The sequence below is a fragment of the Calidris pugnax genome, unplaced genomic scaffold, assembly GCF_001431845.1.
Source record: "Calidris pugnax isolate Ruff unplaced genomic scaffold, ASM143184v1 scaffold17, whole genome shotgun sequence".
Lineage (NCBI taxonomy): Eukaryota > Metazoa > Chordata > Aves > Charadriiformes > Scolopacidae > Calidris > Calidris pugnax.
Genome location: NW_015090794.1, coordinates 3,062,445 through 3,083,083, shown reverse-complemented (window position 1 = coordinate 3,083,083; position 20,639 = coordinate 3,062,445). Strand labels below are relative to the sequence as shown.

The 20,639-nt window shown below is 52.9% G+C and overlaps 2 protein-coding genes across 3 annotated transcripts in view; one reads left to right on the top strand and one right to left on the bottom strand.

The window, feature by feature from the left end:
• Window positions 1-104: 104 nt before the first annotated feature.
• On the top strand, window positions 105-6,866 carry NTHL1 (nth-like DNA glycosylase 1). 2 transcript variants are annotated; one of them, XR_001411298.1, is made up of 6 exons: window positions 105-195; window positions 578-825; window positions 2,880-3,050; window positions 3,601-3,760; window positions 5,513-5,660; window positions 6,346-6,387. XR_001411298.1 is itself a non-coding variant. In XM_014936527.1 (6 exons), exons 1-6 carry the CDS (start codon window positions 120-122, stop codon window positions 6,467-6,469), a joined length of 885 nt encoding a protein of 294 aa, XP_014792013.1. In that variant the 5' UTR covers window positions 105-119; the 3' UTR covers window positions 6,470-6,866. The 2 variants fall into 2 exon arrangements, 1 of the variants encoding a protein (XP_014792013.1); XM_014936527.1 differs by having other exon boundaries at window positions 5,555-5,660; window positions 6,346-6,866.
• A 3,233-nt stretch (window positions 6,867-10,099) lies between these two features.
• SLC9A3R2 (solute carrier family 9, subfamily A (NHE3, cation proton antiporter 3), member 3 regulator 2) overlaps window positions 10,100-20,639 on the bottom strand; it is a 36,433-nt gene continuing 25,893 nt past the window's right edge. Inside the window, exons 3-7 of the mRNA XM_014936528.1 lie at window positions 20,455-20,631; window positions 16,978-17,131; window positions 13,951-13,994; window positions 13,400-13,462; window positions 10,100-10,588 (exon numbers count right to left, since the gene is read on the bottom strand). Coding sequence (XP_014792014.1) covers window positions 10,430-10,588; window positions 13,400-13,462; window positions 13,951-13,994; window positions 16,978-17,131; window positions 20,455-20,631 — 597 coding nt within the window. The 3' untranslated portion in view covers window positions 10,100-10,429. The remainder of the gene's footprint in view (window positions 10,589-13,399; window positions 13,463-13,950; window positions 13,995-16,977; window positions 17,132-20,454; window positions 20,632-20,639) is intronic.

The window sequence follows — 20,639 nt, the reverse complement described above, 5'->3', positions numbered from 1 at the left end:
GCTCCGCGCCGGCCCCCCCTCCCGGCGCCGCGCCCCGCCCCCGCCGGAAGTCCCGCCGCTTCCTGCTCCCGCGCCCGCCGCGAGGCATTCTGGGGCCTGTAGTTCCCGGGACCGCCGCCATGTGCGCGGCCGTCTCCGCCGGCGGCGGGCGGGCGGCGGCCCGGCGGTTCAGCAAAGCCAGGGGGGCGGCCGGAGGTACGGGGAGGAGGGGGAAATTGACGGCTTCCCAGGGTTGGAGGGGTCGTGTGCGGCCGTGTCCCGGCGAGGGGAGCCTGTGGGCCCACAAGCAGGGGGAGTGAGGGTGCAGCCCAGCCGGGGGACAGGGACATGGTGGCCTTATCACATCGTCGTCCCCCCCTCGAAGCCCGGGATGTGGCAGCACCCCGATGGCTGTCCCGCTTGTGGCACTGGGCGAGGGCCTGGGGGGTGCATCTTGTCCTTCTGCAGCCTCTTGTGTGTTTGGGACATGCGTCCCCGTAGTGTGACATGTGTCCCCAACTCTGGTCACCAAGTCCTTCTTTCCAAAGGCTTCTTTCCTTGGCCTCAGGCCTGAAAATCTCTCTCCCATCTCTTGCAGTGGGCCAGCTCCATAGCACAGCCAGCGTCCCGAGGCGCAGCAGGAGGAGGAAGAGCGTTGCCATTGCCTATGAATCTGGGGAGAGGGATGGTGGCGAGCAGGGGGCGTCTGAACCCCAGAGACCGCGCTGGGAGCCGAGGGACTGGCAGCAGCAGCTGGAGCGCATCAGGGAGATGAGGAGGAGCAGAGATGCTCCCGTGGATGAGATGGGAGTGGAGAAGTGTTACGACAGCAGCGCACCTCCGCAGGTAACAGCACCCTGCTGCCCTGTGCCGTCAGGCGGCCATGTTAAAATACAGCCCCTCTTCCACAGCCCTTCAGCCTCCCTCATCCTCGTGTTGCCCCTGGATATGTCCCGCTTTACATGTCTCCGGGACAGAAAAATAAACGCAGGGTGTATATCGGGACTCTGGGCTGGGGTTGGTCCCACAAGAAGTTACTGCAGAAGTGTGCATACGAGGGAAACAGATCATCCTGCTCGAGGAGTGGTGTCAGCCGCTGCCTCTCCGGTACCGGGCTCGTTGGCTTCAGACAGCCCTTGTGAAATGGCAGTGGATGTTTTCTGAGATGTTCTCTGCTCGCATTCAGCCCATGCTGGACATCAGAGACCAACTAGCAAACACAGCTGCGAAAGGCCTTTGTCCTCTGCTTAAACTGCTGCCAGAAGAGTCAGCAGGCTGAACCAAGAGCAGGAGACGAGGCAAAAAAAAATAAAGGAGGATTTGGGACTTAGGAGTGAAAACCCTGAGAGTGTGTTGTGGCAGTGCTGTCTTCTGGGGCAGGCTGGCAGGACATGAAGGCATGTCCCTTTTTTCTTAAAAATCTCCGTAAGAGTCCAAAGAAAGTATCCAGCAAGATGGCTCTGTAATACAGAGGAAAAACAGTGTGGAGAAAAGGCAAAGGGAGCCGAGAAAAAACTTTCCAGGCTGCTTTTGTGCTCCTCAGAGCAGCACACAAGCGTATGTTGGCTTCCTCCCCTCTTGCGGTCCACTTTTAAGGGGATAGGGGTTGAAAGGAAGGGCCGTGCTGGGATGGCACTGTGCTCCCCGAGCCTGGGAACACAATCAAAGGCCCCAGATGACACCTCCCTCCGAGGGGACCATTTGCATCAGTACAAAAAACAAAGCGGAGCGGGGCGGTGCTGGGGGCTGTGGGGCACGGCGCTGGTGTGGGAACAGGGAGATAACCCGCAGGCAGGGTCGGCGGAGCAGCGGGGGTCCTGTGCTCCACAGCGACCTGCTGGGTTCTGAGGGAGGGGTCTGGAAGACACAGCTGCACAGCTTCAGCTCCTTATTGCTGGCCTCGTGGCTTGGGCTTGGATCCGTGGGGAAAATGGTTAACTTTGACTCAGGCTTCAGACAGCATCACACGCTCCGCAGCCGTGCAGGCTGGCACCAAGTGCAGCTGCGGGGCCACGGGGACCACGGTACGGAAATAACTTTTCTTGTCTAGGGAAGCAGGGTTGTTGCTTCCAAGGAAAAGTGGATGTTGTAACCCTCAGCACACACCAGCACTCCTCACACGTTTTCCATGCCCTGGGAGATTACCCTGCTTCCATGCACTCAGAGGTTTTTTCTGGCGCACCTGCAGTTTTGGAAACTGTAAGAGAGCTGGAGGAAGGATTGTATCCCACATTATCCTGGGTCAGTCCAGGTTAGTTGCATCATCCTGCTCTTTCTGGTGGCGATAGAATCGCATCTGGGAAAAATCAATTGAAAAATAGGAGGTGAATGGTCTGGGCTAAACCCTGCATGACAACATCGGAGGAACTTCTGGGTTTTGTGCTTCAGCTCACAATCTCTGTCATCCCAGTTCTTAAGATTTGGTTTTGTAAAGAGCTCACTGGAGCCAGATACCCCACTTCCAACTGAATCCTAGTGGGAAAGGGGCGGGATTTTCAAAGGTGCAGAAGTTGCATGAAAACTTATTAGGCGTTTGTACTTCTACATCCTGCAGGGTCTCCTGAGAATTGGGAAAAGCTTTGTCTGTCCCTTTGTGGCTAAGCATTGGTGTCTTTGGATGTGAGATCCCAGCAGACACTAGCTGTTCTCTGCCCTTTTATGCGTGGTGACTGCTTAGATTGGAGGTGTTTCTTTTCTCCCTTTATTGTGTGGTAGAATTAAAAGACGATGGATTATTTCTGTTGCAGCCTTCCAGTCTCTTGTATATGGATACAGCTGAACCAGGGTAGGTCCACATTGTGCACTGGACTGAAGATGGTGCTGAGTGGGAGAACCAAGCCCCAGAGGTGGCTGGATCCTCTCAGAGATCTTGGGGTGTCTCACTGTCTCCTTTCCCCCAGGTGATGCGCTACCAAGTTCTCCTGTCGCTGATGCTCTCCAGCCAGACCAAGGACCAGGTGACATCGGCTGCCATGCTGCGCCTGAGGCAGCACGGCCTCACGGTCGACAGTATTTTGCAGATGGATGATGCGACGCTTGGGCAGATCATTTACCCTGTGGGATTTTGGAGGGTGAGTGCAGGATCGCGACAGCACTCGACGTGGACATAGAGGAACCCCCTCCATCGTCCTCTGCTCCCATGGAGCTGCTTGAGGCAGCTCAGAGTTCCAGGAGAGGAGCGCAGGGCGGGTGTGGGCTTGTCCTTTTTGGGCTGTATTCGTGGCCAGGCACTGAGCTGAAAGCAGATGACGAAGGCAGGAGGTGGGTATGAACCAGCCCTGCTCCTGAGAGACGCACCCCCAGCCGGTATTCAGCCTGTGGCCCTGCCCCATGGTGATCTTTCCCCTGAAGTCAAGCTGCAGGCTGTATTTCACGCCAGTTTTAGCAATTTGATTTCACAGCAGGGTTGTTTGCTGCGGTGCCTGGAGTGTGCAGGGGAGGTTAGAGCTAATCAGGTCTCAGCATTTAGCTTTCAAGGAGCAATCAAAGACCTCTGTCTCCCCTCCCCACATTCCAACATGTGGGCTCACATGTAACATATCCTCAGGAATAGTTTTTCTGAGCTGTTTGTCTCTTTTCCCTCTATTGGAGGCCAACTTGGATTTCCCCTTGATTTTTCAGAACAAGGTGAAGTACATAAAGCAGACGACAGCCATCCTGAAGGAGAAATATGGGGGTGACATCCCAAGAACTGTGGAGGAGCTGGTGCAGCTGCCAGGAGTTGGCCCCAAAATGGCCCACTTGGCCATGAACATTGCCTGGGACAGCGTGTCTGGGATCGGTAGGTTGCACCATGTTTTCTCCATTCCTCTCCTTAATCCTGTCTGATCCATTCCCCGGGCAGAGGGGAAGCATTGCAGCTGGGTACACTGCCCGCCTCAGCAGCCTGATAGCATCACTTCAGTTTAGTCATCTGCAGAGTATTTGGGTGGGTGAGAAATGTGATCCTCAACCCCTGACAGCAGATGAGTTGCTGTAGAACTTAAGTGTGGATCCAGCTACTGTTTGTCCCAAAATTTGATAGCAGAAATCCTCAAGGGCAGTTACTCCCTCCCCTCAGTGAATACTGGTAAGCAGCGCAAATATTGCCTAATTGGGTAGGCATCCAAAAAAGATGCACTTGCAGAGTAATGCTTTGGAATCTCTTTGGGGTCAAGTGAAAGGGGTGAGGGTAATTTTGTGATTTGGGGATAGTTGAGGGGTAGTCTGGGATGATTTTTTTCCAGGGTTGCATCCGTTCAAACAAATCTCATTTGGGTTTTTTGTTTGGCAAGCTGTAAGAGGGCAGAAGCAGGGCTTAATCAAAATTACCATTTGAAATCGGTAATTCATGAGGGGTTATAGAAGGAAATGATCCCAGGCAATCTGTAGCTACAGAATTTCTGATCTGTTTTAGTTCCTGTGGCTGGGTAATAGGTGAGCACAGGTATATTTTAGGTTTATTTGCCGTGTTCATTGAACAGAGGAGAGCGCATAGCTGTACCCCCGGAGCTGTGTACTTTTGCAGTGATGGACTGGGAGGGAAGTCTGTGGTGGAGATGGACCCAGGCCAGACCCAGGGCAGGTTTGCTCCTGCAGGATGCTCGTTTGGGCAGCGTGGTTGGCAGCAGAGCTGCCCGCAGCAGCCGGCAGATGGGGCTGGACGATCAGCTGCAGGGTCCCAGCGGGCCTGCCCAGCCTGGGGGCCCCTGGGGACAGATTAATATTCCGAGTGTATTTGTTGCTTACCAGAGGAGCCCTGGGAAAGCTAGGAATGGTGCCACCTGATGAATGGCTGCCTCCATGGCCAGCACGCAGCCCAAGGTCAGCGCGGGTGGCCGCTGACTCCTGCAGCCCCACTGGGGACCAGCAGCCCTACGAAACGTGGCTCTCACACTGAGTTTGACAGCACTTGGGGTCTGTTGTTCTCTCCCCGCTGTGGGGGAGGGAAGTCTAGAGGGAGCCAAAGTAGCCAACTGTTTTCCAAATAATTGTGTGCTCGGGTTTGATTTAGGAGGCAAGACTTTGTCTTCCTGTTTACAGCAATTTCCTGGGTTTTGCCCAATTAGCCATAGAGACAGGTTTATCGCTGCTGATCTAACAATAATATACTTTGCATTCAGAGCTTTTTAGCTCAAAGCACTTATAAACATTCGTTTAAGCCTCACAAACCCTCTTGTGTTGGTGGGTATTATGAAATGTGTTTTCCATCTGGGTAAACTAAGGGGGCAGAGATTGCAACTTGCGTAACGTCAGCTGAAACACAGGGAGGAAGAGAACCTGGGACAGGCTGCCCTGTGCTTGCTGGATCAGAGCACGCAAACCTTTGAAGGCAGGCTGGGTCAGGCTGTGGGAGCATGTCACTGGCTGCGTGGTGCAAGTTAGATAGCCATCCCATCTTGCTCTTGGCTCGGGTCCTAGGAAGAAAGCTGCCTGTTTTGTTCTGCCAGTGAGCCTCCCCTCCTGTTTTCATCTGCCTGTTTGTTGCTGCCGGGCGCTGTACCCGCTGTGCCGTGACAGGCAGCGTTTGGCTGTGCTCTCTCTCTCCGTTCAGGTGTGTCTCCCCCCACCTAAACTCTGGGCTCTCCCTTCCTAGCTGTGGACACCCACGTGCACAGGATCACCAACAGGCTGAAGTGGGTGAAGAAGGAGACCAGATACCCCGAGGAGACTCGGGTGGCACTGGAGGATTGGCTGCCCAGGTGAGGCTTGAGACCCCAGCCTGCTTCCTGCACACCAAGCCCCTAGAGCCAGCTGCTGGAGCCGTGTCTGCACACAATCCTGCTTATAGCATTGACAGTGACTGCACTTTGGGTCTCTCCTCTTTATGGGAGACTAGTCTGCAGGTGTTTCTCCTCTCCCAGAGAGCTGCAGCAGCAGCATCTTAGCTATTTGGTTGTTTCCTGGCAATCAGATACATCAATTGCCACTAGTAGAGCCAGCAACTTGAAGGTCATGAAGCCTGATTCATTGACAAATTTACCACGACTCAATCCAGATACTTTTCTACAGAGGTCCTTGCAGAGCCTAACAGCTACAGCAATATCACAGCAAAGTTGGTTTCTGGCCTTCATTGATGCTCCATTTTCGGTATCAAATGCCAGCTGACAGGTAGGCTGTTGCATCTCCACATCTGGCACATGCCTTAGCGCAAGAGAATGACCACGGGCACCTCGTGTGTCTGTCCTCTGCTCCTTTCCCCAGTTCAGAGGGCTCAGGAAAGGGTAGGAGGGCTGTTTCTAGCAGGAGGCTGGGACCCGCCTCCAGGCCCTTTGGGAAGCCAAGAGGAACAGGCAGTAGGTGAAAGGCATCCATTTAAAAGCACACACTGTTCTTTATGCCTCCGAGCAGCTGTATCCGAAAGCTCTTGTTTTCTTCTCACTGCAGGGATCTCTGGAGGGAGATAAACTGGCTCTTGGTGGGCTTTGGTCAGCAGACCTGCCTGCCCGTGAATCCCCGCTGCAACGAGTGCCTCAATCAAGACATTTGCCCAGCTGCTAAGAGACGCTGAGGGATCATCCGGTCCTCATAGAGCAACAAAAGCTGCTTCAGCTCAGCAGCAGCCCGGAGCTGAGCCCCAGTAAAGCTGTGCTTTGCACGGGGCTGGCTGTGTGACTGCAGGGAAACAGGAGACCGCTGCAGCCAGCTCAGCATCTCTGGGGAAGGAGCAGCCGCTGGCGACGGCTGAGCTCTCCAGAGGAAAAAGGGTCTTTCAGAGGGCAGCATCCTGCTGTGTCAGTGGGGAAGGCTCCAGCCCCCGTGTGAATGCCTGAGCATGTCCCAGCTGAGGAGCAGGCTGTGCCGCCTCAGGAGTAGCTGGAGAGAAATGCTTTGTCTTAGGAGACTTGCTGCTGCTTGTAAATACACACGTAATAAAGGTGGTGGGTTGGTTGGGGTTTTTTTTGCTACCCGTGTGTTTTGCTGGCTTCTGTGCACGAGAGGGCAGGGGGAGGAGAGGAAAGTGTGAGACCATAGCAACCAGCCCTGCCAGCTGAGAGCGGGCAGCACAGACCTGCCAAGCCCCCTGCCGAGCCCAGGCACTGAGGGGCAAGACTCTCTGAAGACTTCACGAGCCAGGATCAGAGGCCACCACCTGGACAAGTGACCTTCATGTCCTGGTGGCAGAGGAGCAGCAGAGGAGCCAGCATCCCTCTCAGTTTGGTGTGTGCCAGCAAGGGTTACAGCAGCCACAGGAGCCAGGCGAGTGTGTGCCTCAGAAGCTGACGGAAGGGACACCACCACCATCTCTGTTTTGTTCTTCAAAGAAAGGGCAGTGCTGACTTCATTGTAGAGCTTCAAAGGAATAATTTCAGCTACTCTTTAAACAGGCAAGGGAGGAAGGAAAGTTTATAATGTGCTAAAGAAGGCTGTAATTCCACCCTGAAGTTCCCTACCAAACAGATGAGGAACAAGCAAATAAGTACTTGGTACATGGGAAAACGAAGTTTATTACTGACATTACAGTGTACATTATGTTTTTACAATGCAGCTGACAGCCTTATACTTTATTGATTTTTTTTTTTTTCCCCAAGTTAAATGTACAGGAACTGAATAATTGCTACTGAGCTACAAGATGTCTGAAATACGAGAAGTGCTTTAACCAGGAGCAGTTTCCATGGACGAAGCAGAGATTTAAGATTTTAAAATCTTATCAGTACAAATTTGCACACCTGATTTCTTTTGATCCACATTCAAAACTACGTGTTCTTTTTTCTTTTTTTTTTTTTCCCCCTCTTCCCCTCAACTACAGGGGTCCAGTCTTGGATGAGAAAAGCGGTATTTACAAATAGGTCTTTGCTCTCTGACATGCATTGGAGAGTGCCACGTTTAGGTCAGGGGAACGCCCTGCCCTGCGCAGCCCGGGGCACTGCCTGGGGTTTGGCTCTGCAGGCACGGGAAGCAACGTGCATGCCATGGAAAAGAAGGGCTCCTTCAAAAGCTTACTGATTTCGAGAAGCAAATATTTGGGGGGGGAGCAAAAAGAGAGGAGGTAACTGTCTTTGAAGTGGGGGTAGGGAAGAGGTGTCTTGTTCATGGCAGAGTCTGGGGTCGGGGAGGCAAACCTGAACCTTTCCACTGTCGTCCTGCTGCCAGTCTCATCACCGATAGCCCAACACCTGCACCAGTTCCTCTCTGAAGGCATTACTTTTCAACCTGTTCAGCCCATCGACATTCCTAAAAGACAACTTTCGTAAAAGAGAACTCATCTCCTTCACCCCTGAGGCTTTCCATGCTCTCCTGCCAGCCAGCTAACAGCCATGGGCATCAGCTGCTCCCCAGACATCCTGGTCCCTGCTGCAGCCAAGGAGAGCAGTAAATGTTATAAGGCACCTTTTAGCTCAATACTTAGGAAATACACACAGACCTATTATGATTTCCCCAGCGCACCAACCCAAAGGTGTATTTTACACACAGCAGTGCTGGAGAAACGCAGGGCAACACCACCATGTGTTTTAAAATGGTCATCGATGTCCAAGTGATTGCTGCCACAGGCTTTTAGCTGGGAAAAGGAGTTCTGTACTCGACTGTCCTTCTGTGCCCAGCCCCTTCCTGCTGCTGCCCTGGCATTTGAGCTGAAATTCCAGGCAGCCACCGTGGCTGGGCTTTGGGGGGGGTGCTGGAGGGTGGGAAGGACGGGGATGGCCCCGTCACAGCCAGGACCCTGCCCTGGTAAAACACCTCTGTCTGCAACCTCTGAGAGCACATTGTAGTTCAGCTTAGTCATCTTCCCTCTTTTACAGCCAAAGGCAAGTAATAAAGAGCTTAAATGGGCTTAATTTTAATGTTTTAAGGATGCATTTTTGAGGCTCTCAACACCAGGAGCAGGGTGTTTTCAAAGGAGACCACAGAAAGCCAAAGCAACTGCTGCTCCGTCACACCGCTGCCTGCTTCATAGCCAGCCCCACGGAGACCCCACAGCCTCGGAGGACACCCTCCCGACGGCGAGACAGAGACTCAGTTAAGCCCACGGGCTGGAGGCATCACGTACCAGCCCAGAAGTAACAAATCAGGTGGGACCTGGACCCTGCTCCAGGACCCAGCACCCAAACACAGTTGAGCCCCACTTCCCCCAGCACCAAGCCCCCAGCTGAGCTGGATCCTCACATTCCACCCTGGAAACGGATGCCGGGGTGTGCTCGATTCCAAGTCCATCCAAAGAGTTTTTGTAGTATCTCATGGCTCTTGTCTTCTTGCAAGGCTCCTCACACCACGGGGCAGGACTGGCCCCGCTCCCTGCCTTCCCCCGCGCTGCATCGACGGCTGCAAATGATGACGGCTGCGGAATTTGGGCTGTTGGGTTTGGGTTTTGTTTTTAAATCCTGCCCTCTCCCCTCTGCAGAGCTGTTGGGGATGAAAAAGGGGCTTTTATTGCCAGGGCAGAAGTCACTGCTGGGGAGGGACGTTCCTAAACTAACTGGAAACATATGAGTCTTCATTAAAAACAAAACAAAACAAAACAAAAACCCCCAACAAAACAAACTTCTTCGTTTCAATAGCAAAGCCAACAAGAGCGATTTACGGGGTGTGCTCGATTCCAAGTCCATCCAAAGAGTTTTTGTAGTATCTCATGGCTCTTGTCTTCTTGCAAGGCTCCTCACACCACGGGGCAGGACTGGCCCCGCTCCCTGCCTTCCCCCGCGCTGCATCGACGGCTGCAAATGATGACGGCTGCGGAATTTGGGCTGTTGGGTTTGGGTTTTGTTTTTAAATCCTGCCCTCTCCCCTCTGCAGAGCTGTTGGGGATGAAAAAGGGGCTTTTATTGCCAGGGCAGAAGTCACTGCTGGGGAGGGACGTTCCTAAACTAACTGGAAACATATGAGTCTTCATTAAAAACAAAACAAAACAAAACAAAAACCCCCAACAAAACAAACTTCTTCGTTTCAATAGCAAAGCCAACAAGAGCGATTTACAGCCACTGTCCATTTTCCCATCGTGTGAGTAGTTAATGCTGCAGACGGGGTGCCTGGGAGGGGGTGCCAGGTACAGCCCACCCCACAGGGGCAACGAGGCCATCAGACATTTGCACAGGGGCACAGAGCATCCCACGGGGCTCAGTCTGGGACACCCGCAAAACCAAAACAAACACCCCATTTAAAAAAACAAACAAACAAACAAAAAAGTAATAGAAGCCTAAATGACGCAGGTAAGAAACAAAGAGTTATATTCTTCCAGTCCTTTCTCATAGGAACAGGGGACGGTGGGCAGCCAGAGCCGGGCTGAAGAGCAAGCAAGAAAAGGAGCTTTGGTCACATTTGTCTTATGAGAATCGCTGGTGAGTAACAATAATAATAATAATAACAATAAAAAATAAAAAAAAAGGACTTTAAAATACGCCTTGTAAAAGCAACCAGTGAAGAGCAGAGCACAAAGCATCTCACATGGACACTGAAGGACAGGGCGTAGGCACCTCAGAAACGTCCGAGCTGGGGCAGGGGCAGGAGAGCGGCGGACGGCGGCCACCAGCAAGGCTCAGAAATTACTGAAAATCTCTCTCTTCTTGTTCCAGTCCATCTGCGGAGCTCTCTTCTTCACCCGCTTGGCCCGCACCTTCTCCTTGGCCTCGGCAGCCGTTGGGCTCAAGCTCAGCCCGCTCTCCTCAAACGGGTCTTTCTTCTCCGCGTCTCCATCCTGCGTGGAGAAAGGAGAGAAGATGTCAGCTCTTGGCAGCATCCCCCACCCCGCCGCGAGCATGACCATGCTGTCCTGCAGCATTTCACCCCACATGGCCCTGGGAGAGGCGTTTCCTCCAGCCTGCATGATAAGCAAACATGCAGGGGTGGCTTTTTTTGGAGCAGAAGGTCAAAGTCCTTCCTCCGTGCCATGTCTGTCCTTCCACTGGAGGCGGCAGCATCCGTGTGGCCACAGAGTTAATTACTACATTGCGTTTTGTGGTGGGGGTTTTTTTCGGGGGGTTTTCTTTTTTTTTTTTCCCCTTGCCTGAAGGATGTGTGGCTGCCACGGCTGGAAGTGGAAAAGCAGAAACACAGAAGCTGCTGCCAGAGGGAAGACAAGCTGCTCCGCTTCTCTGCTGGGAAAATGAAAAATAAGCCCCTGGTGCGGGCAAAGAAAAAAAAAAAAGGAATGAGGGACCAAGCAGGGAGAGCCTCAGGGCTCACAGGGAGGGGTTGCAGCAAGGACCCCCCATGTTCACCTGCCCGGGCACCCGTTTGCTCCCAGAGCACCTGTGGCTGAGGTGGAGATGAGGTTGCGTGGGAGGACAGCAGATCCTGCCTGTGTGCCCAGCATGGCCACCATCACATGCCAGTCAAGGCAGGATTTGCTTTCAGAACTGTATTGAAAACAGCTTCTTTCCATTGGCTTAATAAAAGTACTTCTATAATTAGAAAATTAACTTTCTTCTCTGAAGTCACTGCCACTTCAGCAATGTGTCCTCAAGCCAGGAGCCCCAGGTTCCCCTCCATTAGCCCTGACCCTCTTGTTCCTGCAGTAGGTAAAGGGTGGCCACCACGTCCTCAGGGTACAATCAATGTGCTGGCCAAAATGCTTTCATTCTGTTGCATCCCTGTTGGGGACAGACCCAACACCGGGTCTCCCTGCCCCTCAAACCCTGGATTTTGGAAGCATCGTTCCTGCTGGGCCTTGGTTCACCAGAGCTTGGTTTCAGCAGGCAGCACGAGGAGGCTCCACAGCGGGCACAATCTAAAGCTTCAGTTTCATCAATCACATCTGTCCTGAGGCTTTGCCAGGTCTCGGTGCCAGGCAGGATGGAGATGCCCAAGGAGACCAGCTCAGGGAGAAGCGGCTGCGCTCTGCAAGCACCGCACTCGCGTAAATAGCAGGCAAGCACACAGAATCAAAACCTTGGGTTTTACGGAAACATTTTAAAGCCTGCCTACTCGCATTGCTGCCCTACCACCCAGGCGAAAACTCCCAAATAATGATTTCACAAGCCCTGCTGATAACCATGGGCAGGTCTTCCACCAGCACCGCAAGATAATGGCTCCAGCTTTGCTTACGAATGCAAACTGAAGCGGGCGGTGGCCTGAATGAGCTCACCAGGCTACGAGCTGGGGGGGCAGAGCCACGGGCAACCCCCCCACCGCTCCCCAGGGACTCTGGTTTCCAGTACAGAGGTGGGACAGTAATCTCCAAAACAGCCCGAAGGTGACTCTATGGGAGGAACCGCTCTGGCACCCGGACACAGCCTGGTTTTCCAAAGGCAGCAGCCATGGGATAAGGATATGTATTATTTAATGGCCAGAGAGAAACGGAGATGCCAGACTGCAGGCGTTTGGCCACAGCTCTCGGACACAGCTGGTGTTCGAGATGTTTTAGAGGCTCTGGGTGCTCAGAAGAGGCAGCGTGAGCACTCCTGCCATCGTTCTCCCCCTCTCAGCCCTCTCGGGACTGGAGACAGCACAAGCACCAACCAGCAGAGACCCCACAAAGCACCTGCATGGAGGCATTCCCCTATTTTTAGCAGGGCCTTATGCTAGAGGTAAGTTTCTGAGGACTTCAGAAACCCCCTACTCGTTATTTTAAGAAAAAAAATAATTGCTAAATTAATAACACTGCAAGAATATCAATCTATGCCTTGTGTTTACTTTTGGTCAACAGCCCCAGCCCCGCGGGTCAACAAATCCCTGCTCCTCCCATCTTGAGCAGCTCCTTGAAACACTCTGATAAATTCACTGTGCTCCAAGCTCAAAGCAATTTGGCTTTTTTTTTTTTTAAATTGTGGCCTGCCTTGTTCCTGTCAGCAGCGCTCGAACCTCGCAGCTCTGCTCCTCCTGCCCTCCCGGCTTCCCAGCCTCACCTCCTGCCCTGTAGTGCGTCAGTATAATTACACTTAAGATCCAAAACTCTTGTAGGCATCCTTTCATCTTACACCTCCTTTCAAGCTATTCGAGTCGCTGCCCAACGAGGCACCGATTAACTTGCTGCCGTTACCCCTTGACGTTCTCCTCTGCCCAGTTTGGGGCTGTGCCACTTCCTCCCCGAGGTCACGATGCCCGAAGGGACGAGCACGTGCCAGGATGGAGCACACATCCTCACCCTCGCAAAACTCATCCATTAATAGGGGACATCTGCTGCTGGCAGATGTCCCCACAAGCTTTTCTGTCCCCTGGACTAAGAGGGGAAAGAACATCTCTGTGACAGCAGTTCGTGCTGCTACAACACACGTCATCCTGAGGGACCCAAGCCCTTGACCAGGACTTATTGATCCGTCCCAGCAATGCAGCCAACTTTGTGCTGGAACCAGTGGCTTCTGGCAGCTCACGGTTCCGTTTTGTGCACATCTACAGGGCAAGGGATGGAAGAAAACTCTGAATTTTGCTCACTGGATGGATACAAGTGTACCCAAGTCTGCGAGATAAAACTAAAAATGCACTGAAAGACATTGTTACACCGTACCATAAAGCAAGTATGTACCTACAACAGTATGTAAAAGGGAAGGGGAATGGTTGGGGTTCTTACCTCTGATTCCTTTCCAGGACTTTGAAGGTCACTGTGAGATGAAGATGTGGATCCTCCGTTCAGCTAGTGGAAATAAAAACGTTAGTCCAGTTTGCCCAAAGACAGAATTAGAAAAAAAATAAAAAGCTAGGCAGAAAAATGCTCTAGCCACTCTTCTCCTGTGTCCCCCACACCGGGCAGAGCGTGGTCCCCAACCTGCCAGTGCCAGGCAGCCGCTCACCTCCTCCCTCTGCCACTGGGAACAGCGAGTAAATGGGGCTGAAACCAGCCTTGTTCAACCCCTACATTAAAGCTCCAGCAGGAAGCAATTAAAATCAGCCAGAAGCAGTTAAGCTGAGCTAAATGAGCCTTGGGGACATTATGAACATCCCTCTCTGCTCTGCAGGCTGGCAAGTCATCCCAACAGGCTCAGTGTCACAGGAAAACTGGCACACCAGGAGCCTGGCCTCTCACCCCCAATTCCTCAACACGTTCCCCTAAACTGAGCTAACCCAGGATGCTGCCCAAGCCACCCCATCCATGGGGACATCCTCCAGCAGGCAAAGACTCACCTGAGTCTGTGCAGATCCATTTGTCATGGGCTGAGGTACCACACCTAGAGACCACATAAAGAAAATACACAGTAAATACACTCATCAGCTGGGATTGCTGGCCTCAGGTCCCAGGCAAGCAGCTCTCAGTATCGCCCACCCGGCCACCCCAAGTCTGTCTTCTCCCTTGCCCACCTCTCCAGCCTCAACAGCTCAGTGTGTCTTGTCTCTGGACTTTATCCCATGCTGCTTCTGAGCCCACACAAAAGCCTGTCCACCCGCTTCATACCCTTCTGGAACCAAATTCTTTCCAGTTCTTTCGACTTCATAGAATCATAGAATAGTCTGGGTGGAAAGGGACCTTTAAAGGTCACCTAGTCTGATTCCTCTACATCTTCAACTAGATCAGGTTGCTCAGAGCCCCATCCAACCTCGCCACGAATGTTTCCAGGGAAGTGGCATCTACCACTTCTCTGGGCAACCTGTTGCAGTGTTTCACCACCCTCACCATAAAAGATTTCTTCCTTATATCTGGTCTAAATCTACCCTCGTTTAGTTTAAAACTGTTACCCCTTGTCCTATAGCAACAGGGTCTGATAAGAAGTTTGTCCCCATCTTTCTTATAAGTCCCCTTGACGCACTGAAAGACACTGTAAAGGTCTCCCTTTCCTTGATTTCACCCTGTTTTCATCAGGAAAAAACACCTTCCAGGAAGGGGACCGAGTAACTTCCTTCTATGAGCACGAAATTCAGCACACTCCTGGTTTTCTGACTGTTCAGTAGTTTTTCTTCAGAAGCTGTTTAATCAGAAATCTTAAAAAATAACCCCATGTTCTTTGCTGAAATCACCATCTTGTTGGTGTGACAACAGTGTGTGGCAAAGAGCCCGCTCCCCAGATACCCTGGCTCTTTGGGTTTTTTTGCACACTTCCAACAATTCCCACTAATAGTATTCCACACAATGGCAAATTTTATGCAGATTAGCTGCCAGTCACTAAAATCAAATCATTGCTGAAGGCATTACCATGTCTCATCTGTCCCAGGCTAACAGATGTGTTAATTGTGAGAGGATTAATAACGGAATTATCTCGAGCATGAATGTTTCTCGGGGCAAAGCCCTCACTCTGTGCATGTCTCCAGCAGAAGACAATGATGTGGATGCACGTCGCTGTGTAACCCAAAATCCAGTGAAACAAGAGCAGCAGCATGATGCCAAACACGGCTGGCAACTGCAGAAACACAGGGCAGCTAAAACCACAGCTCCAAAGCCATCTTCTCCCTGCACCACGTAGGGATATGCCTGGGTTTTCCAAAAGGCGACTTGGGGGTTGCCTCAGTGCGAGCTGCAGGGATTCCTAATGCAAATCGGGGCACCTTTGTGTTTAAAAAAATAAACTCAAATAACAATTTTGAGAGCATCTTGGTGCAAAACCTCATCTATGACGTAGCACCTTTGTGTTTAAAAAAATAAACTCAAATAACAATTTCGAGAGCATCCTGGTGGAAAAGCCTCATCTATGATGCTGGGATCCTTGAGTATTTTATGATACTGAACATCAGACTCGTGTTTACAGTATGATAAGATCTGGGCAATGGTCATCAGAAGAAAGTCAGCTCATAGAGATGATGCTAAAATGTCTGGTATCATAAGCAGCTAAAAGATAATGTTATTTAAATGAGAAGCAAGCTTCGAATCACAAGGAATATTAAAGTGGAACTGGACTTTAAAAAAAGAAGTAATTTTAAAACTTGGCATGTCTGGAAGTATTTTCTTATTTCCTTCATTCTGAAAGGTGCACAGCTCTTGAAATACTCTCATTGGCTAAAACATCAAGGTGCTTAGGGTCAGCGGTAAGACTTTGAAATGGTCAGCTTGAGGAAAACTCAGTTTGAATAAAGACTGCAATTATTATTTCCTCTTCTCCTGCAAACAACAGAATCAACCAGAGCACTTTGTCACGTACTGGACTGTCACCGGCCAGGCAGACCCAATTCTTGATCTGTTGATCTCTGACGAATGCGTTGAGATGGCTGCAAGAGCAGCAGAGCCAAGAAGAGCTGGGGCACCCCCTGCACCCCCTGGAGTGGCCAGTGGCCCTAGCTACGTCCCCACCCCGGGGAACAAGGGCTCCTTTATGGCTCCTGCCAGCAGACAGCTCTCGCCCCAGCTCCTCCTCGAACCGACGCGCAGCATCTGACACCGCTTTCGCCCCGTGCGTTTCTCTGCATTGTTTGACCCATTTCTTTGGACAAAATCTCCCCATTGAGCATCCCAGGGTGCGGATCAGATAAGGAAGAGCTGTATTGGGAAACAGAGCTCCCCATTCAGCCGGGGAGGGCAGGAGGGGCTGGGGAGCGTCCCGCTCCCTCCCCATCCCGGAGCCGCAGCACAACAGGTTGGGGAGCGGACGGGCAGCTTTCTCTGCCAGGTTTCAACAGCAAGGAAAACATTTCCTGCAACAGCCACCCCTGTGATCGCCGAGGCGTGAAACCTTTCCCTCTACGCACACACAGGCTGTTTGCTCAGGTATTTCTCAACGCACTCTCAGGCTCCTTCGCTGGGGCAAAGAACAGTGGGGGATTTATTGCGTTCTCCCTCCTGACACCCCAGCTCAGCACCCCAGGGAGACAGCTCTGCTCATCCAGACCCTGCAGGTCCACCCTGTCGCCCAGGGCATGGGTGCTACAGCCAAAAACTGGAGGAATGGCCATCAGAGAGGCTCCCCAGCCCCAACCAGACAGACTGGTCCCATCTGAGCATCCCTCACTGAGCACCCAGCTCTCTCCGAATCCCATCACGCTTTGCCTCAGCCACTTCATGGCAGCAAGTTCCTAAGTTAATTATTCATCGTGTAAAAATAACAAATTGGGTTTTTGACTAGATTAGAGAATGTTCTCACTATTTATAAATAGCTGGGTGGTGCTCAGGAAACTACTGAGGGATGAGACAGAAGGGAAACATGACTCTCCCTCACTTCTGAAATCCCACCCATGACACAGTGAGTCACAGGAATGGCGTAGGGTCACCCAGGGAAAGCAAGGTCTCACCTTTGGTGTGCTCCTCCGTGGGGGTCACCCCCAGCTTCTTGAAGTAATCATCTGTTTCGGGGTCCACCACCAAGAGCCTGGCTTCATTCTCCCTGGACTTAATGTGGGACACCACTTCTGAGTGCCGCAACCCTTCCACGTTTATGCCGTTCACCTGCAAAGTGACAGCATCAGAACCCAAATCTGTGCCCCCCCACGCAGCAGAGATACTGTTTCCAGCTCACAGACCCCCTAGAGCAGACTCCTCATCCCCTAAGGGATGGGATCTTCCTTTTTTCATTTCCATTGGGATGATAGGAAGGCTACAGGCTTTTTCCTTCACCCTCTGAAGCCAGCCATGGCCTCCTACCACCCCCCAGACTCCTGGTGCATCTGCCAGAGCATCCTTCATGTTACTGCACACCTCTACCTCCGCCCACATTCCAAACACATCCATGGGGACTCACAGACCCCAGACTCAACCATCACCTCACCCACCCAGGTCCTCTGGTTGCCCTCTTCAGTGATTTCAAACCCAGCCTTCACCTTGGGTGTACCCCAGGTATCTCAGGCTGCTTATGGGGTGCAACCATGTGCATGGGCAGCGGGGCTGGGTGCCACCGGTGTGTCCAGCTCCCCAGCCCTGCCCAGGCATCTGTGGCATCACCACACATCTATCATCCTTCAGTGATAGAAAAAAGAAATGGAGATTTCCCATGTCCCCAGCGGGCGAGTCCCCGTGGCTCCTGCACGGATTCATTTCTCCCTTCCCTGCGTGCGAGCCGGGACCTATCAGGGAACGTGATCCTCTGCTCCCGATTGTTCCCCGCAGCGAGGGGACAATTGTGATTTCGAGGCATTGTTCGCTGTAGGGAATGAATCACTCTTTGTCCCACAGGGGAAGGTCTCCGCGCCGCCCAGCCCCTCGCTGCAGGACCCGCTTTTGTTTAATAAACTCTTTTCAGTGCTCCAGCCCGTCTCCATCTCCGGCAAAGCTCAACCCACCCTTCACCACCCGTCCTGCCTTTGGCATCCAAAGGAGAGCAGAGTGATGGGCTAACACAGCTTGGATGGAGAAGGGGAGAGAGCACTGGTGGGACAGGGATCACTGGGAAGGGAGTAGCCGCCTCCTCTTAAAAAATAGCTACTCCGTTACTACAGCTTCTGAAACAAATCAAAGACTTCAGAAACCCGCCCAGCCTTTGTTAGAAGCGGACAGCGGGTTTTGTTTGTTTTTCTTACCCACACATAACATTACAGCTGCGTGCTTTGGATGCACACGCCTGCTCTCCTGCGGGGCCACCGGGAGAGCAGGTATCACCACCATCAACACATTTTTACTCCTCCACCTGCAGACAGACAACTGCCTTCTCCCACGCTGGATCCCAAAACACACTGATGCCAGAGCCAGGAATTGAGCACAGGAGTGGGGTAACCCCATCCCGGCAGCCCCCCAGGAAGCTGAGCTACACCAGCATGGCATTGCCTCAGCAGCACCCAGGACATTGCAGCCCATCTCAGGAAAGCAGGACAGAGGATGAGGCTGGTCCTGACCCAGCTGTGGTCACTCTCACTGCAAAGCCATGGTCACATCACAGCAGGGACAAGCAGCCATCGTCTCTGGGTCATGCCGAGGCTCTTGGGGCCTTGAGACCCTCCTTTGGAGGCAGCTGCTGCTAATTCCCACCACAAAGGCAGGTGAATGCTGCAGAGCCTGAGCTGGGCAGGCTCCAAAATTTGGGTTCCCCTTTGTCTTTTGGATGCCTGAACACAAACCTGGGGCAGAAGCGCATCCTGAGGGCCAGGCCATGGCTGCAAGGACTGGGATGGAAAGAGAACTCCCTCACCAGGCTTTGCATCTCACTAGCCACCTCAGCTGCTGGCTTGTAACCCCTCTCTGTCCCCAGCAGTGTCCTCCTGCCACTCCAGGTCACCCCAATTCTTGCCCGGTGCTCACCCCTGGTTGAGCTCAGCCAAGCGGCATGGGGATGCTCTCCCTCCACCCCAGCACCCCCAGTCCGCCCGGGGCAGCAGGGCTTGGGGGGGGGGGCATCAAATATTTATGGAAGCCCCAAAGAGCAGGTAGGGAGGGGATCGGGTTTCCAAGCTCGCTAGCTCACCCCTCGCCGCTTTGTGTGTGCCAGGCGCTCCGCCAAGCACCGATAAATAAATAACACAACCCCTCGCCGTGACACCGCGCTGCCGCCGGCACCCTGCTCCCGGCCCCACGCTGCTCCCAGCATTAAACTTTCAGGCGCTGGGAAGAGGCAGCAGCTCCCACGGGCCAGGGGACAATTATTCACGGGGCTAGAAAGCAGGCGAGTGTTTTGGTATTAGTATTTGCCCAACTTGCCGGGCTCTGTAGGATGTGAGTGTTTTCTCCCAGGATAACCCCCTTCTCGCTCTGAGCCGGCAGCAAGGGCCATGGCTTGGTCCCCCTGGGATGGTTTTGGGGTTCACCCTCCTGGGGAAGGGCCACGCATCCCCCTGAGCCTAGGACATCCAGGTCGTCCCGCAGTGCAGAAGTGAGAGGGGTGATGACTGCTGTGTCTGGGGCAACGGCTGCTGGATCAAGCCCTGCCTCTGCCTCTTGCCACGCACCGCTCAAGCCCTGCCCAAAGCACAGGCAGCTCTGGATGGGGAAACATAAGACACACACAAGCTGAAGGGAGGGTGAGTCCATCAAATCTTGTGTTGTTCAGCACTCAGTGACCAGGAGACTGTTTCCAAGAGCAGTTTCTCCCCATCTTTCACAATTCTGCTTCTTAAAATCTCTGCACAGCTTTTTCCCCTCTTTTTCCAAACACCCACCTGTGTATCCAAATACCCACTGAGGTATCACCTCAGCCGGGCAGCACCAACACGTCCCTACACCCCCAGCAGGACGTCAGACCGAAGGGCAGCTGGGTGGAAGGCCACCTTGTCCCCTGCAGCGGTGATGGGATGGGTCCCACCTGTCCTAACACCTCTTTCACTGCAGATCCAGCACCAAGTGGCATCAGGCAATGCCACCAAGCGCAGGGCTCACTGTGCTGCAGGGGGGAGATTGGCACCCATCAAGCACCCCATCTGTCCATGGGATCCCACTGCCAGCCCTGAGCCACCCAGACAGGCACAGGGGCAGCCATTCACCTGCTCCAACCCTCCCCTGTGCCAGCTGGAGCCAGCATCATCATCTAGACTTCAGCGCTCACAAGTGCCCACTTTGAATGAGCTGCCAAAGGACCACAAAGCCACTGCCTAAGCATCCACACTGGTCTTATGGCTCTGTATTATGGGGGGGACACAGCAGGGATCTGATGGAAAAGGTCACAGGATAGGAATTTGTTTCAGCTTCAGCCTTCTTGAGGGTCCCATCACTTCTTCTGTCCCTTTCCCCACCCGGGAGATGGAGACAGGACCCAGGCTGGGCAGGATTGAACATCCCCATGTGGTGTGTGCCAGGGAAACCCCAAGAGGCTTCCCAGAAAGGGAGATGCTGACCCCCCATTTCATTACCTCCACCAGCCGGTCCTGGGGCCGCAGCCCCGCTCTGGAGGCCGGTGAGTCGGGATCAACTGAGCGGATGAACTGCCCTGGCCGGGACTTCTCGCTGTGCAGGTTGAAGCCGTAGCCATTGGGACCTTTCTTCAGGTGGCAGAGACGTGGGCACAGCTCCTTCTGTCCGTTTAAATCCTGATTAA